At 48.3% G+C, this 17,992-nt stretch overlaps 1 protein-coding gene across 1 annotated transcript in view; it reads right to left on the bottom strand.

The window, feature by feature from the left end:
* DHRSX (dehydrogenase/reductase X-linked) overlaps window positions 1-17,992 on the bottom strand; it is a 127,506-nt gene that overhangs the window by 88,972 nt on the left and 20,542 nt on the right. Inside the window, exons 2-3 of the mRNA XM_081042761.1 lie at window positions 11,947-12,054; window positions 6,336-6,404 (exon numbers count right to left, since the gene is read on the bottom strand). Of these exons, the coding sequence (XP_080898887.1) occupies window positions 6,336-6,404; window positions 11,947-12,054 (177 nt within the window). The remainder of the gene's footprint in view (window positions 1-6,335; window positions 6,405-11,946; window positions 12,055-17,992) is intronic.

Genomic DNA, 17,992 nt, shown 5'->3' with positions numbered 1-17,992 from the left:
GATCCTTCCCCAAGCTTCCCCAAGATCAAGCTGTCACCAAAGAAACATCATTGCCTGCTACAAAGCTCTACATTCTTCAGAATCTCAAGTCTCAATGATGGGTCCGTCACAATGCCTAACACACAATAAAAATGCTTTGACATGAAAACAGGAAAATGCCACGTGCAGTCAAGGGAAAACAATCAATAGAAACAGACCCAGAGATGATATAAAGGTTAGTATCAGCAGACAATGACCTTATGATAACTATTACGAAGAGTCTACAAGAAAAGATGGGTTCATAGATGAAGACATCAAGGATGTCAGGAAAGAGACGCAAACTAAGAAACAACCAAATGCAAATCCTGAAACCAAATACTACTTTTTTGCTGGAAACGAAAATTCAATGACGGCATTAAAAGTATACTAGGCACAACTGAAAAACGGTTTGGTTAACTTCAGAGAGGTCAACAGAAATCAAACTGAAGCACAGAATAAAAATTTTTAAAAGTTGGATAAAACAAACAGACCTCAGCGAAATGTAGACAGTGTCATGAAATCTAACATATGTGTACTTGTGAACCCATTAAGGACAAGATGGAAAAAAAAAAAAAAAAACAGAAAAAGTTTGGGGGAAAAATGGGCTAAAAATTATCCAAATTAAATCAAAAAAGCACCTACCCACAGAGAACCTTTTAAACCCAAGTAGGATAAACATGGCGGGGGGGTGTGGGGGGGAGGAACTACACCTAGGCATATTATCAAACTTCTGAAAACATTAAAAGAAAAAAAGCATTGAACAGAAAAGAAGGGAAAGACACATGACATTCAAGAAATACTGATAATAATTATAGCTGACTTCTCATGTAAAACAGTGAAAGCCAGAAGGCATGCCACAAAAGCTTTCATATCCTGGGGGTAGGGGTATGTGTCCAACCCAGAATTCTGTACCCACTAAAAACAGCGTTGAAAAATTAAGGTGGGATTTCCAGTTCTAAAATAAATAAGTCAAGGGAATGTGACACACAGCAGAAGGGTCAGTAACACTGCAATAACTTGGTATGGTGCCAGGTGGGGTACTAGACGTATCCCATGCTAAAGTATACAAATGTCGAATCCCTATGGTGTACACCTGAAACTAACATAATATTGCGTGTCAACTATACTTTAATAAGAAAAAAAAGAAGGCAAAATGATGACACGTTCAGATAAATGCCAGTTGCGTGAATTTGGCATGAGCAGACCCACAAGTAAAGAAACATGAAAGGAAGTCCCTCAGGCAGAAGAGACATGGCCCCACCTGGAAATTTCGATCTACAGGAAGAAATGGGGTACATGAGGTGATGGGGGTGAAGGGTGATCGGTATTATACGCAAATACTCAGGGCCGTGCAAACCCCCGCCCTGCTCTCTGGAGAGACTGACATTTGGCTGCACGAGAAAAGATCTTAAAGCAAACCTTACAAATAAGTGAAATACCTATCTTTAAGGCATTAAGGTAACTCACGGAGATTCCCTTGGATGTAAGAGTTTCGTGTCTATGAGAAGGTGGATCCAACAGATTTCTAACTTGCCAATGCAATGGGTTCAGCGTACCCCAAAGCATGTGTCCCACAGGTAACAACAGGCAGGAGAGGAGGACAGACATGTGAAATGGGGTGGCTGCCAGGCACAGCCCACTGGACAGACGTGTGCAGGACCGGCCACGTGCTGGCCAAACCGTGTTCCACACCAGAACATCAACGCACATTTCATAGCGATCGTGTCCTTTTCTTTGGAATGAGATGGAAGACCCTTCCGGAAATGGCCATACGTCTGCCTCTCATTGAAGCGTTTGAAACATCATTACATAATACCTGACATTTTATTTTTTTAAAAAAAGTTATATTCTATATAAACTAAAGTCTACTTCATTTCCCCCAGGGGAGTAACAATGATAGAAGCAACATTTCTACAATAATTCTCCAAAATGTTAACATGTGGATGGTGTCTAGTTGAAAAGCATGGAGCCTCGGGAGACGTGTTCAGAGGAACCAATGAAAACAGATTTCCCCTGCAATGATCCCACCCGCAAGAACTATAGAAACACAAGAAGGCCCAACACGGGGACAGAATGGCCGACAACGTAGTGAGAAGTGACAATAGTCCATACACATGACTGGTGGGGGAAACACAGTGTCAAGGTGAATGTGAGAATGAACTATCTTCCTTGTGGGATTTTTCCCCCCCCAATCATGTAAGGCATTCAATCGCCCTTTCTCGCAGAACTCACCTTCATAGTGCTTCAGAAGGTTAAAATGGATCATTACAACCCCGGGAAATGATGAGCCTTTAATACAAGGAACTCGGGGAGAGCTGCAATAGCAGATTAAAGTTTCAGAGCGTGCCCCTCCTTGCATGCCTTCAGAAGAGACACATGGCCTTCTAAACGTGCTAGTTAGTCAGAGGAAATCACTTCTCTGTCTATGTGTGTGTACTGTGGAGCGCCCGCTAACTGGCTAGCTCAGAACGCTAAATTAAAGATGAAAGGGAAAAAAAAGACTGTAGACTCGTAGGAAAAATTAAACAGTCAAGGAGGGCCATGTTAGGTAAAAAAAGGAAGATACATCCTCTTTATGTTAAATAAGGCAGACACTCAAGATGATGTATCTTCCTTGTTTAACATAAAATGCATGGACCTACACAGAATATTGTTCAGACTTCTCTTGGGAAAATCATTAACTGTTGGCCAACCAACTCATGTCAAGAGCTTCATAATAGAAATTGGGTGCCAGGAACATGACAAAGTAAAGGAAAAGGATACATGGCAAGGGGAAAAAGACATTTTTACCGTCAACACTCACTCAAGTTTCTCCAAGTTCACCAAGCCCCATAGGGTCACTCTACAAAATCAGACTCTACAGGTAGAAGAAAAATTCTAGGTATCTGCTCACCTCAAGGTAGGTCTCCATTCAAGACATGAATTCTCTCTTTGATGACAAAGAGCAGTAGATATCCATCTGGAGACTGTATCACCTATCGCCATCGTGAATGCTAACGTCATATTTTTCTGTTTTCATGACAAATGTTAAGTGTTTGTGTTAATTGGATTACCCCAAAAGTATGGTTCGCAAAGATGTCAGACAATTAAGTTCACGACCTCACCCTAGAGAAAGTGCTACACACCTCACTGCTGAATATCACTACGGTCACCTTCGAAGTCCTCCCCTTGGGAAGCTATGCACTGACGCCAACACCTAGTCCACCCTTCAAAGCCATTTGGGAACTCTTTTTCTGGAATGGCCATCAGAGCTGTCGTTGTATTACCCTTCATGTCCCGAATGTCATCCAAATGTCTTCCTTTCAATATTTCCTTTATCTTCGGTAAAGAAAGAAGTCACTGGGGGCCAGATCAGGTGAGTAGGGAGGGTGTTCCAATACAGTTATTTGTTTCCTGGCTAAAAACTCCCTCACAGACAGAGCCCTGTGAGTTGTGCATTGTTGTGATGCAAGAGCCATGAATTGTTGACAAAAAGTTCAGGTCGTCTAACTTTTTCACACAGACTTTTCAGCACTTCCACATAGTAAACGTGGTTAACTGTCTGTCCAGTTGGTACCAATTCATCATCAACAATCTCTCTGATATCAAAAAGATCAGCAACAGCATTGCAACACATTCGCGAACTTAATTGTCAGAACTTTGTATTTCCAGGGTGAAAATCTCTCGCAGGTAAGGGCACGCTATTGAACTTCCTGACACATGCCAAGCTTAGGACGGCCTGACGACGGCCGTCTTTCCATAAAAGTGAACTGGACATAAAACCTGGAACCAAACAGCCAGTCCCTCTTTCCAGTAAAGCTACTACTGATGGAGTGATATTTCAGCAAGACACAAATGGGTCGGGAAGACACGCCTGACGGTAAACACTGCAAAGGCCATCAATGGACGCCTTCCGCCTAATTTTAAAGCCCACATTTCCAATTGGATCACCATTTAAGATTCAGGATTAGGGAATTCTGAAATGTGCAAAACAGATCTTCCATTAGTACTTTTCAGGAAGGACTATGTGTAAGTATTTTAAAATAGTCTTAGTACTTTTAAGAGTATTTAAATTGTCGCCTGTTCCCACTTGAGAGCATTTAAATATCGCTGTGCCTTTTGTTTGTTTGTTTACTTTTTGTTTCTTTGGCCAATTAGCAAGACTGTTTGCTCGGAATACGAGCGCTTTCATCAGCAGGTAATTAATTACTCAAGAACGATAGCGGTTTTGGTTCTGTGGACACACAATGACGAGGCTTTGCACTTTTCCCCAGAAAATGCCGACATTGGGACACGAGTCCTATCCCCTTGGTTCCCACAAGTCACCCATTTACCATTCCAAGGGCCCAATGACTTGTACTGTGCACGCAGAGTCCCTGCCACCCCAGCCCAAAACGTGATCTCAATGGATGGTGGTTTGAAAGGCAGAAAGGACCAGAAAGAAGACAGAATAAAGCATTCAACCAAGAAGTAAGAGCAAAGGATTAAGGATGGATGAGGGAGGAGGGGGCATTAGGCAAGGAAGGCATATGGATTTAGAAATACTTGTGTTCTTGACAATCATTTATGCTAATGCTGTTAGGACATGTGCATACTAGCTCCAGGGAAAAAAAAGGAGAACCCACACAGCTAGGATTGCCCAAAGCAGGACTCGTGGAATGGCCACACGCAGCGTAAGAGGCGCTCCCTCTGACCTTGAGCCAAAGGGGTGACTGGGGGTGGTGTGGACAAGGGTCTCAGAGGCTCCGGCAGGCACGGCGGGTCCGGGTCCGGACAGAAGCATTACTGCAGGAATGTGGGCGCTCGCTGTGGAGAGGGTCCGGTGGGCGTGCAGGGAGCTGTGCCAAGACAAAGGATGGGGCAGGCCACCGAGGGAGAGGGAGACACTGCTGCCTGCGCTGGCTGCCCTCGGAGCTGCGGCTGGGCCTGCGGAGAGGGACGCCGGCATAGGGAGGGGTCCCCACGGCTGGCTGGGTCTGGGGTCTGGGGGCTCCTGAGTCCGGGCGCAGACTGGGCCAAGAGGAAACAAGCACCTGGGGTCTCCACTGACTGACTTCCAAAGGGTGGAAACCAATATGGCGTTCTTTTCACGTTCAGTTCAGTGCACGCAGACTAACTTAAAATGTGTGTGTGCACGTGTATGTATGAGCACGTATGTGCACGTGTGTATGCACGTGTGAGTGTGTGTGAGGGGATCAAAGGCTCACCGCGTCCTCCCTGCACGAAGTCCCCAGACCCTGTGGGAGCGAGCACACTCACGCCGCTCACCCTGCTCACCCTTCAGACCCTTTCAGTTATTCTGCACGCAGTGACCACCGTGAAGGGTGCCCATGTGGGACACCCGTGCTGCAGACCCCTGGCTCCCATCCAGTCCCTTCCCTGGCCCCCATGACGTATGACGTCCACTCCCAGGCCAGGCTGAGCCTGAGTGCTCGGGGCCACAGCCACACCCTTCGAGGGTCCTGCTCCAAAACTCAGAAGGACCAAAGTGAGCTCGGCCTCCCCACCTCCACCGTCGCCAAGGACACACGGCCACACTTCCACACGGAAGCAACTGCCCTTTTCGTAAACTCAGACACCCATGGGTGCTGCCAAGAAAGGGGTGCAAACTGCCGAGTGTGGGGCGGGGCCGAGGGCTGGCGGCTTCACTGCCCCTGCGCTGTCTGTCCTGGGTGTGCGCACCTGACTGTTTATACCCAGGGCGGCTGGTACCTCCAGCTGTGAAATTCAGCCACCGACTTGGTATCATTTGGTAGAAAGGAAGAAACAGGAGCGGAGGAGCAGTGGTAGCAGCTCTGAGAGCAGGAGCGTGCCTGCTCCCAGAAGTGACACACCATCCAGGGTGATTGGAACCAACCGTCACCCACCGAGGACCCCAGTAGCACATTCCCCAACATGGAAAAGCCACCACTGATCTTTCTTGTCCACCCACTGCATTCTGCATTGATTCCCAATCTACACAACTGAAGTCTCCACAGCATGTAAACAAGACCTTCTGGAAAGTTCTCTGCCCCGATAAAGGAGAGCGTTGTGAGAACATGTGAGGTGCTGAAACTTTTTAAACAGCCACAAATAACCCCAAAACGAACCTTTGTGTAACTGAAGCGAGTTCTGCTGAATTACTCTTTAAAACAATCATTTTTTTTAAAGTGCCTTCATACTTTGTAAAACATCGTGACACAGAGAAACCCAAAGGATAGGTGCAAGAAGCAGACACTCATCCGTCCCTCCCTCCGAGGCCGCTCCCACCAGCCTGTCCCTGCGGCCACCTGGGGCTCTGCAGCTCCAAGGAACACGAGTCAGCCCAAGGAAGGGACCCACCAGACTCTGACCCGTACCTTTATCATTCAAAGTTTCTTCTTTTATCTTCTTCACAGCTTCGTGGGCTCTGGCTTTGTTATTTCCAGCTAAAAAGAAAAAAAAAAATACAATCAGGGATAAGGTCATCCAGAAACCACCAAACGCCAAGCACTTGTTTTCTTGAGACACAAAACGCAGTCTGGAAATGGGAGCTCCTTCTGGCCTGTCCCCTCGTTCTGATGTTCCGCTCGTCCACCGCAGCGATTTGGGCCGATCCAAGCTACCCGGGGAAGACGCACGTTCCTTATCCTGCGTGGGCCAAGTGTATGCATTTCCCTGACACTTTCCTTTTCAGTGATTACAGGGACGCTAGGCCTCACAAGAGGGTATAACAAACATGGATGGGTAAGCAGGGAACAGCACCAGCATGGAGATGGTGGCAGAGATGTCAGCCTAGAAACACAAGTTTCCAAAAACGCTTTGCTCTAGGTGACCCCCTGCAATCCTGTGTAGCCCGAGCTATCACATTGATCTTAGGGCATCCCATTACGCACTGGGAATTTGTCATTCCTGGGGATTTGTCATTCCTGGGGATTTGTCATTCCGTTACCAGGAACTATAAAAATGGACCGGTGTGACTTGGGGAGCTCCTTTAGAAGGATGGCCATGGGTGGTTTGTGTATGGGGTCAATCACAGTTAAAATAAAGATGAGGAAACCTGGGGTTTGATCAAGTTAATGAGGTTTCCTGAAAGTCTTAGGAGGTGACCCACATGCTGATGGCGAGAACAGAGTTTGTGCGGTGGGTGTGCTGTTTTTCTCCAAACATCTCGGACCACACGGCTCTAATTTGAAGCCCCTATTGGGGCTGCTATCTCAGGAGGTCCTGTGTTCCCAGACATCATGACGCATTAACAATGCCCCCCTGCCCCAGGCAGCCTAGCAGCTTCTTTGCAGGGTGAGCCAAGCTCGAAGCTCCCTGCAGGGATGAGTCACACAGGGATATTAGAAGCAACACCTGAGGACACCAGCAGACACAGCTGTCCAGGAAGGGGCAGGGACAAGGGGCGGGGCCAGCCGGTATCACCTGGGTTCTCCACCTGGGTCCCGCCCCTGCTGCCGAGGCGTTCTCCAGGAGAGAACCACCTTCACGTCTGGATGAAAATGTATCACCAAGCCATCCCTTTTCCTGCATTTTTGCATGCTGGTTACATCTATGTTATTTCACTTACGTATTGTAGCTAAGACACAAGGTGGCCCTGCTATTGTGGTCCCCTAGCATTCTTTTCTGTATAATGTACCCTGTGTCCTTGACAAGTACCACCAAATTAATTTATGGAATGCGCTTCCCTCCCCAAAAATAGTGTTTACAACACGTTCCCCCTAAAAACGTGTTTACAACAGAGTTTTAACAAAACGCTTAAGAGAGTAGAATGAACCTAGTAAAATCAGAAATGTTTTTGGCTCCAGCTGGAGGTGCGCAACATAAACAGGGCAACGAAACTCTTCGGGGGTGAACCAAAAGGCATCTGTGAACCGGCACTGCTCTGAAAAAGTGCAAAGTTTCAGGGATCAAGGAGACACAGCTGCCAAGTAATTTGTTCCTTGGTTGCCTTCAAGAAATAGAACTTGACGCAGTTATTACATTTTTCCCTGCATTTGGGGGAATGAACACACTGGGGATGGGGCATGACCATCGTGGTCTGCAGGTCTCCTGGATGGGCAGCTCACCCTCTGTATGCAGGCCGCCATGACTGGCATCGTAGTAGAGGAATGGACGGTCATCTCTTTGGACAAAGCTCATTTTCAGAGACCGCCTCCACTTGTTAAAAAAATATATATATGTTGAACCCAAAGCAGGTTGGCAAGCTATGGATCGGGAGCCAAATCTGGGTCGCTACTTGGTCACCTGATGCCGTAAAACAATACAAAAAAAGGTTTTTTGGAAGAGAGCCATGGCCATTTTTAAGTATTGGCTGTGGCTGCCTTCCTGCTCTGAGGTCAGAGCTAATCATGGCGAGATACCTGTGAAAATATTTATCACGTGGCCCATACCGGGAAAAATGTACTGACCCCTGGTCCACACTTCAGGTGACCGTTTATGAAGACTTATGAAGAAAGAAGAATTCCGCCACCGAAATAATATCTTGAAACAATGAGAGCTGAGATGTAATGAACAGAGAAGACGTGGAATAATGAATGTTTTCACAGCACTATTAATATATTGCTGTGCGTGACTTGGGACCCAGCTTGTCATTTCAACCTTTCAGCAAGCAATTGATTGTTCTCTCAATGTTAATAGATTCGGGATTAAGGAATTTGAAATTGAATGTACCCAGCTCTTACTTTGTATTTAATATAAAAATGCACCAAGTATCAAACGATGATGTTTTATTCAGTGCCTCTGAATCAAAGTGTCACGCCAGATGAGCAATGGCCCCTCTCAGGACATATCCAATTACCCCTCAAAGTCACAGGGAGGAAGTAAGATTGACTGGCGGGACTGGAGGCTGAAAAGCACGACCCCCGGGGAAAAGGGAAAGCGCGGGGGGGGGGAAAGGAGACGGGTCTGAGCAGACAGTGCTTATGCTCCATTTAACGCCACAAAGACACGTGGTGCTGACAGGAGCCACTGCGGGGGCCCCACAACCGTCACGTAAGTGAGGGGACCTGCGGCTGCAGTCCTGCACACACGGGTGCCACACGCGAGCTCAGACGAGCGCACTGCACTCTGCCTGCAGTGCACACTCCGCACTGAGCGAGACCCCTCGGGATGGAACACAGGCAGACACCCGGGTGGCACCCGACCCGTCCTCACGGGGTCACCCACCCCCTCCTCCCGGGGTCACCCACCCCCTCCTCATGGGGTCACCCACCCCCTCCTCACGGGGTCACCCCCCTCCTCCCGGGGTGACCCCCCTCCTCAGGGGGTCACCCCACCCCCCTCCTCACGGGGTCACCCACCCCCCTCCTCCCGGGGTCACCCCCCTCCTCAGGGGGTCACCCCACCCCCCTCCTCCCGGGGTCACCTACCCCCCTCCTCACAGGGTCACCCCCCTCCTCACGGGGTCACCCACCCCCCTCCTCACAGGGTCACCCCCCTCCTCACGGGGTCACCCACCCCCTCCTCAGGGGTCACCCCCCCTCCTCAGGGGGTCACCCACCCCCCTCCTCACAGGGTCACCCCCCTCCTCACGGGGTCACCCACCCCCCTCCTCACAGGGTCACCCCCCTCCTCACGGGGTCACCCACCCCCTCCTCACGAGGTCACCCACCCCCTCCTCACGGGGTCATCCACACCCCTCCTCACGGGGTCACCCCCCTCCTCAGGGGGTCACCCACCCCCGTCCTCATGGGGTCACCCCACCCCCGTCCTCATGGGGTCACCCCACCCCCTCCTCACGAGGTCACCCACCCCCTCCTCACGGGGTCATCCACACCCCTCCTCACGGGGTCACCCACCCCCCTCCTCAGGGGGTCACCCACCCCCGTCCTCATGGGGTCACCCCACCCCCTCCTCACGGGGTCACCCCACCCCCTCCTCACGGGGTCACCCCCACTCCTCAGGGGGTCACCCCACCCTCCTCAGGAGTCACCCACCCATCCCCCTCCTCAGGGGTCACCAACCCACCCCCCTCCTCACGGGGTCACCCACCCCCCTCCTCACGGGGTCACCCCCCTCCTCACGGGGTCACCCCCACTCCTCAGGGGGTCACCCCACCCTCCTCAGGGGTCACCCACCCACCCCCCTCCTCAGGGGTCACCCACCCACCCCCCTCCTCACGGGGTCACCCACCCCCTCCTCACGGGGTCACCCCACCTCCTCAGGGGGTCACCCCCGTCCTCACGGGGTCACCCACCCCCTCCACACGGGTCACCCCACCCCCTCCTCACGGGGTCACCCCACCCCCTCTTCACGAGTCACTCCACCCCCCTCACAGCGTCACCCCACCCCACCCTACCCCATGGTGTCACCCGACCAGATCTCATGATGCTGTAACCCCCCAGACCTCATCCTGACCTACCTGATCAGGCCCATCACGTTTAACTAATCTAGACCTCACTGAACCTAACCCAGCACTGACTCTACACCTACAGAAAACTGGGGCTTTCCCCCCTGTATTCCAGCATTGCCTCCTTTCCCAAAGAATTGAGAAGACGAGATGGCGCCCCTGGAGGAAGCCCGGACACACAGACAACCAGCGCAGCTGCCGCCTCCCGCGCTGCTCCGTCCTGCTCCACCAGCACCTCCCCACCCCTCGCCCAGGCCCAGCAGGCTGTCAGACGGGAACTCGCCCCCATCCTGTCGTAGAGCTGACACCTGTTTGATCAAGTTCTTCCCAGACACTGGCAGAAATTCAACACAGAGGAAACCCTGGAAAGCTTGTCATGCCCTCAACCATACAGCACAGGACCCAACCAGCATGAAGAGCCAAAATCAGGCCCTTGGAGTCCCTCCCCAGGAAGGACCGAGACGCATTCAGGTTTAAACCCTGTGCCCCAAGCGCCGTAGCCAATCTGTAATCGTCCATCCGTAAATGATGGCCGCGGAGATTTTCAAAGAGGAGTTGGGCATCAAGAAAAGAATGGGAGATAAAGAAATGAGGGACGCTGGGTAATGGGCTAGAAAGTCAGAAATGAAAGCACTCATTTTTAACACCTAAAACCAAAAGTATGAGTTTGATAAAAACAGGCACCATCGAAGGTATGAGTTAAATGACATGATGTCCACAAAGGACTTAAGAAACACGACATTTTTGTGTCAAAGCTCATCTCCACGTGTCATCCTCCCCCCCCCCCACAGAAGAGCCTACCCTCGAATAACTTGGAATAGGAACAAACATAAAATGGCTTCCTCTGAACTGTGACCACGTTTCCAGCCAAAGAGAGTCCCTTCGTTTTCAAAGAGGACTTAGGCACCAAGATAAGCTGTCAGAGATTTTTGAAAAGAAGAATGGAAAATACAGAGGAAATACAGGGAAAATACAGGGGAAGCTACTGTTCTGAAAACCTGTTCAGATTCTGAATTGTGGCCTCCTAAAATTCACACATTGGAATCCTGACCCCCAGGACCTCAGAATGAGGCTGTACTTGGAGATGGGTCTGTAAAGAGGGGATTAAGGTAATACGAGGTCACTAGAGTGGGCCCTGATCCAATAGGACTGTGTCCTTATAAGAAGAGCAGATGAGAACACAGACACACACAGAGGACGGCCATGTGAGGACACGGGGAGCAGGCGGCCGCCCACACGCCCAGGAGAGAGGCCTCAGGGGGGACCAACCCTGGGACACACCTGGACCTCAGACTCCAGCCTCCAGGACGGGAAGACATACATGTGTGTTGTTTAAGCCGCCCAGTCTATGACATTAGTCATGTCACCTCTGGCAAACTAATTCAGACTGATTGTTGTGTTTTCCAGTGAATCACACACAGAAACAAATATATGATCAATATGAATGCAGAACGTACATTCCCGGCCAAAAGAGCATCACATTTCCCCTCTTTTTCAGTGTCTGAATATTGATCCCTATGTCTCCCGCCTCTGGCCTTGTTATTGATGAGCAAATCGGTATTGCCAACCCTCCGTAAGCAAACAACTGTGTAGGTCCCATTAGCTACCAAGTACAGCTGAGTGTTAAAAAGTGTCACCTATGATGACGGTCATGCCGAGTCTTGCCAGGCGCTTGGCGGTCGCATAGCCGATTCCATCCGTGCCTCCCGTCACTATGGCAACACGTTCCGGTTGTGGGGGGAAGACTGCAGAAGGAAATAAAAATTAAAAATAAATCAGAGTGAGGTTCAGCAACAGATGACACGTCCGTAAGGATTAAGCCCCAGGAGAGCACGGCATGCCAACGGGAGAAGTGGTTCCACATTTGAGGTTCCTCCTGGATTTCTATGGGTTCCGGACGCGCAGGACGCAGCCTGCCAATTAGCCCCGAGGCACTGTAGCCTGCTGAGAGACCCCTGATAAATGTGGCTCCTCCCCTGCTGATGCCTTTGGAAGAACATGCTGGAGTGCGTTGCCAGAATGATTTGCTGAAAGGTCTAAAGCAGGGGTGTCCAAACTGTTTTCAATGTCTTTCTCCAAGGGCCATATGCAGTAAAACACACAAACAGCTGGGCCACTCGCTCGAGGTGAAGTAGTATTGCCTCCCCTGGTTTATTTAAGTAAACTAAATATAGTTTTGGAATTTGCTGCAGGCCAATTAACAATGGGTTGAGGACCGCAGTTGGCCCGCGGGCCGCAGTTTGGACACCCCTGGTCTAAAGGTACCCTCTTTGCAGCCACAGGTGAGAGTCCTGGGGAAACCCTCTCAGGCAGCACAAACCATCGTGTATCTGTGTGTTTTGTGTTTTGAAGGGTAGGTTTTATTATTATTCAAGTAGGGGGTGGGAGAGGGCAACAGGTCAGGATGACTGCCATTGAGAAGAGAGTTGGTGCCTCACTGTTGCCAGGGGAGAGGGCACCCCATGCCACGAAAGGTCCCACTTGGCAGTATCAGGGTTATCAGGAGGCATGAGACGGGGAAATGTGGACACATCTTTACTGCAGTTTCTGCAGGAAGGACCGGGAGAGGCAGGGCAAGCAGGGTGAGGACTGACCCATGTGGATAATTTCAGGACTCCGGGGCATGGGGGCTGTCCTGAGCTGGCTGGCACCTGCCTCTCTCTGGGAACTGGCTAACCCTGGAAGCTTTAGCATATGATGAAAGCGGCAATGGTGGACATTTTTAAAAACTGCTCTTGGGACACATGAATAGACATTTGGAAAAAGGCAGAATTAGATCCATACCTCATAAAACCTATCAAAAGAAACTCTGGGGGCGGGGGTGGGCTGTTAAACAATACAAACATGAGAAGAAAGCACAAATAAATGTATTTTTAACAGAGTAGGAATCGCCTTCCTTATGATAAGTCAAAGATAAAGAGAACAGACAAATTTCACTCCAAAAAAAATGTCGCACGAGAAGAAGAAAACACCAAACACAAAGTCAGAACTAAACGATGAACTGGAAGAAAATGTGCAACTCCCATCACATTCAAAGGGCTGTTGTCCTAACAGGTAAAGAGTCGTTACGAATCAAGAAAAAACCCAATCACCCTCCAGAGCACAAGGGCGAAGGCAACCATTCATACAAAAACATACCCACGTGGCCTTTGAAAACACACGCTCAACGTCACACCTCGTAGGAGAAATGCTCATTAAAATTCTACTGGGATACCATCTCCCTTATCAGATTGGCCAAAGTTCAAATGCTTTGACGTCACATTTCTGTGGCACGGTGATGGGGTGCAGGCACTCGCATACGCCATGGGTGGCAGTAGTATTGCCACCCATGTAGTAGCAAAATGGCTAACTCACCCCCCACGGGGGAAAACTGGGCACTATCTAGAGTGATTACGTATGCATTTATCCTTCGACCCAGCAAGGTCAGTTCTAGCACTGTATCCTGCAGACAGACAGTAGCTTGCCCTTTGCAATCAGGTCACTCATTGTAGCCTCTGACCGTCAGCAGGAGAATGGGAAAACATCCTGAGATATGTCCACATTATGGGGCAGCCTCGTCCCCCATCTCTGCCATCTGGCAGGGAACGGGGAGCATGCCTGAGTGGTCCAGGCTCAGGTGAGAACTTCCCCTTCCTGGCCAGGTGACCGGTTGGATCTGCTTGTTAGAAACTCTTCCCAAAAAGTTGGGAAAACATATGTTTTCCTTCCATTGGCAGCCATCACCGCAGTCAGACACTGTTGCTCATAAAATGAAGAAATGACCCTCGACACAGCCCCGACATTTTGTCACCACCAGGTCCATCAGAAAGGGTGTGTTTCTGGTGGAAACACCTCCAATGCAGGACCCCATTCGTCCAACCTACCCACTAAGTTTCCAGACACACAGAGGTGTCTGGTTTGGGGACTTCCCGGGAAGGGCACAGCATTAGTGAAAACGCTCTTCTCTTAGGCAGGGGATGGTTATGTGAAACATTCCACAGCGGCACTGCAGGAAGTAGCCTCAGAGAGGACCCGACTCAACCTTCCCTTGACAGAAAGAGACCTGAGAGACCAGGAAAGCATGGTATCTGAAGGTGGTAGCAAGCCCTCGCTTCCCGAGGAACTCCCCACCCTGTGATGGTAGCCTCCTCTTAGCAGCCATGTGTCCCTCCTGGAAACGCAAGGCGCAGGTTCTGAGTGAGTCCTTAGCACGCGGTACATTTTGGACTGTAGACAGCCAGCTCCCTTATCGGCGGTTTCTCTAATGGTGGTTTCTCTAACCACGGTTTCGGTCGCCCGTAGTCTGAAAACATTAAATGGAACATTCCAACTGTAAACAACTCCTAAGTGTTAAATCACGGGCTGCTCTGAGCGGCGCCATCCGGACCCACCCCACCCAGGACGTGACTGCTCCCTTTGTCTGGCATCTCCACTCTGCAGACGCTGCCTGCCCTTGGGTCACTTAGTTATCAAATCGCTGGTCAAAGAGAAAAACCATATTCATATACCTTGTACTACAGTCTACTGTTATTATTGTTCTATTTTATTATGAGTGGCTGCTGTCACTCCCTCACTGTGCCTAATTTATAAATTAAACAGGCTCAGAGGTACATGAGAAGTACAGGAAGAACCATAGTGTATACGGTTGATAACCACTGGGGGTGTTGAAACACGTCCCGCGAGCAGAAGGGGAAGACAACTGTAATAAGAAGACATCTGCACGCTTGCACATTTACCCAGAAGGAACGTCTTACAGCTCCAAGTGTTACCAACAGAACCCAAACGACAAGGACGAAATCTTTATAAGGACTGCTGCTAGCCATGCATCTCAAAGCAAGGTTACGGGTGAAACGCAGCCATTAAAGCAGACTAGAACAGAGGTCTCCCAACCTTCTCTTTACACAGCACACTTAGGACCCAGAAAATTTTCACAGCACTGTTAAAGGAAAAATAAAAGAAAAATATGTATGTATAGCATATATTTCATTTAAGGGTAAATATATAAAAATACGTTTTATAGAAATATAAATGAAATATATATAAAATGCATTTTATACAAATATATACAAAGCATGCATTTTATAAAAAATATAAATGAAATATATATATATAAGTATGTTTATGTAAATATAAATGAAATATATAAATGCAAATGAAATTATGTAAAATGTATATTTTATATAAACATAAATGGAACATATATTTATATTTAAATATTTGTAAATATTTTAATTTTTATTTATGTAAATTTATATTTAATTAAATATTTACATATTTGTTTTAGTATCTGGAAATATGATTTGTTATTTAATAATAAACTACATAATATGATATTTATTTGAATACAAATATATATGTTATATTTAAATATTAAACATATAATATGTATCAGTAAATGCTAGACGTAAAAATAAAAAAAGCAGGATAGCAGGGATAGAAAATTCTTTCAACATCTCATTGGTAAATAACGCAGTTGAGGCAGAAAAAAGAAAACACCAGCATACTTGAAGGTAGGTCCATAGCAATTATTCAAACTAAATGACCAAGAGAAAATATTTCTTAAAGGAAAAAAACTTAGAACTTCCAAAATGTGTGGACACTATCACAAGGTCTAATATTCACATCTCTGGCATCACAGAAGAAGAGAAAGGAAGTGTTTTAAGAGATGATGGCCAGAGATTTTGCACCAGGTCCAAGGACACAGAAGAATAACCTTGATTTTAATTCCCTTCTTTGTCACTTTCTCTATTTTGCCAAATCCAACCGAACATAAATTCTTTTCCGTTTACACGTACTTGTTTTCCTCCGTAGAGCCTTACAAATGCCTATCTTGGTATCCAAACAGATATCGCACATTAATTGGACGAGACTGGTGCATGGAGAAGTAACAACCAACAACGAACATATGGATGTCACGTTTAGACGTCCACACTGCTGTGTCCTCCTGGTACTTTCGGTATCCCTTAAACTAACCAGTACAGTAAAACTGAACAATACTCTATGTGAGTACTCCTGGTCTGTGCGATTTAACTCATCTACCTTGGAAGCAGTAAATAATACAGCACATTTACATCTCCAAGATTGTCTCTCATTCACCTAGGCAGGTAGGTGCCACGCTCTGGAAAACCATCCCGTGCCATACAAAGGCCGTCACCATTCAACAGTTTGTGTCACACCTACAGGCCCGGGGACATACTTTTCTGCTGGCGGTACTATAAAAGTAAGCTTCATCTACTCTACTGTTGACCACGCACCTCGTCACAGGGTGTCTGGAGCTCCCTGCCTCGCCTGCTGGCAAGTGCACAGCCGGCGTTCAGTGAATGTTCCTGACTCGATGAATGAGCTAATGGACCCACCAATGAATCAGTGAGACAGGTAAGGCTGCTACCCCCTACATGGGGAGGGCAGAGGACATGGGCTGTGAACAGAATGTGTGTGCCTCCCTCAAATTCACATGTGCAAATGCTAAACCCCCAATAGGATGGCATTTGGAGGTGGGATGGCATTCTATGGGAGGGGATTAGGGTTAGATGAGGTCATGAGGGTGGGGCCTTCATGGTGGGATTCGTGTCCTTACAGAAGATGAAAAGACTAGAGCTCACTAGCGTTTTCTCTCTTCCTATCTATCAACTATCTATCTATCCTTCCTTCCATATGTATCTATGTATCTATCTCTACCTTTGTCTGTCTTCTATCTATCCATCCACCATCCATCACACCCATTCATCTATCTCCATCTTTGTCACTCTTCTATCTATCCAGCCATCCACCTATCTATCCAGCCATCCATCTGCCCATCCACCAATCAATCTATCCATCTCTATCTCCATCTTTGTCTCTCTTCTTTCCATCCATCCATCCATTTCCATCCATCCATCCATATCTATCCATTCATCCATATCTATCCATCCATCCATATCTATCCATCCATCCATATCTATCCATCCATCCATCCATCCATCATATATCACGTATCTCTCTTGCTCTTTCTGTTTCTCTGTCTCTCTCTGTTGACACACAGAGAAGGTGGCACCAATGAACCAGGGGTTCTCACCAGACATTGAATCTGCGGGTGCCTTGATGTCAAACTTCCACCTGCTAGAACCATAAGTAAGGAATGTCTGCTGCTGAAGCCGCCCATCTGTTATTTCTTACAGCAGCCCCGAGCTGACTGAGACAAGATGCAACTTATCCTCCCAGACCCTCACACCAGGCAAGTCCCTTAGTGGAAGTTGATGCTCCAAGGACATTCTCCGGCCAAGGCACGGTGTGTGGGTTTCCTACTTGCTGGTAACAGATCACCAAGGCCTTGGTGGCTTGAAAACAACACAAATGCATCAGCTCACAGTCTAGAGGTCAGAAGTCACAATAGGTCTCACGGGGCTAAACTGCAGGTGTGAGCAGGGCAGGTGTAACCAAAGTCACTGCCAGAAGTTACTACGGACAGTCCCTGGTTCTTCTGGACGCCTAAGACCAACACATTTTGCTTTGTTTTTTTCCCACCTGCAAGATCCAGCTTGTATCTCTCACATTTATTTACAAAAGAAGGGAAGCGTGGCCCCCATTCTTGAAACACGATTTGCACGCAGGTGGCTGGAGAATTGCCAAGAACCAAGAAATGGGGCAAGTCATAGATGGATCCATCCTCACAGGACAGATCGCGTAAGCTCCCCTGAAGTGAGGGCAGCACCCCAAAACACAGCA

This window comes from Rhinolophus hipposideros, assembly GCF_964194185.1.
Source record: "Rhinolophus hipposideros genome assembly, chromosome: X".
Taxonomy (NCBI): domain Eukaryota; kingdom Metazoa; phylum Chordata; class Mammalia; order Chiroptera; family Rhinolophidae; genus Rhinolophus; species Rhinolophus hipposideros.
Note: the sequence above shows the minus strand (reverse complement) of the source record. Positions and strands in the feature narration are given on the sequence as shown.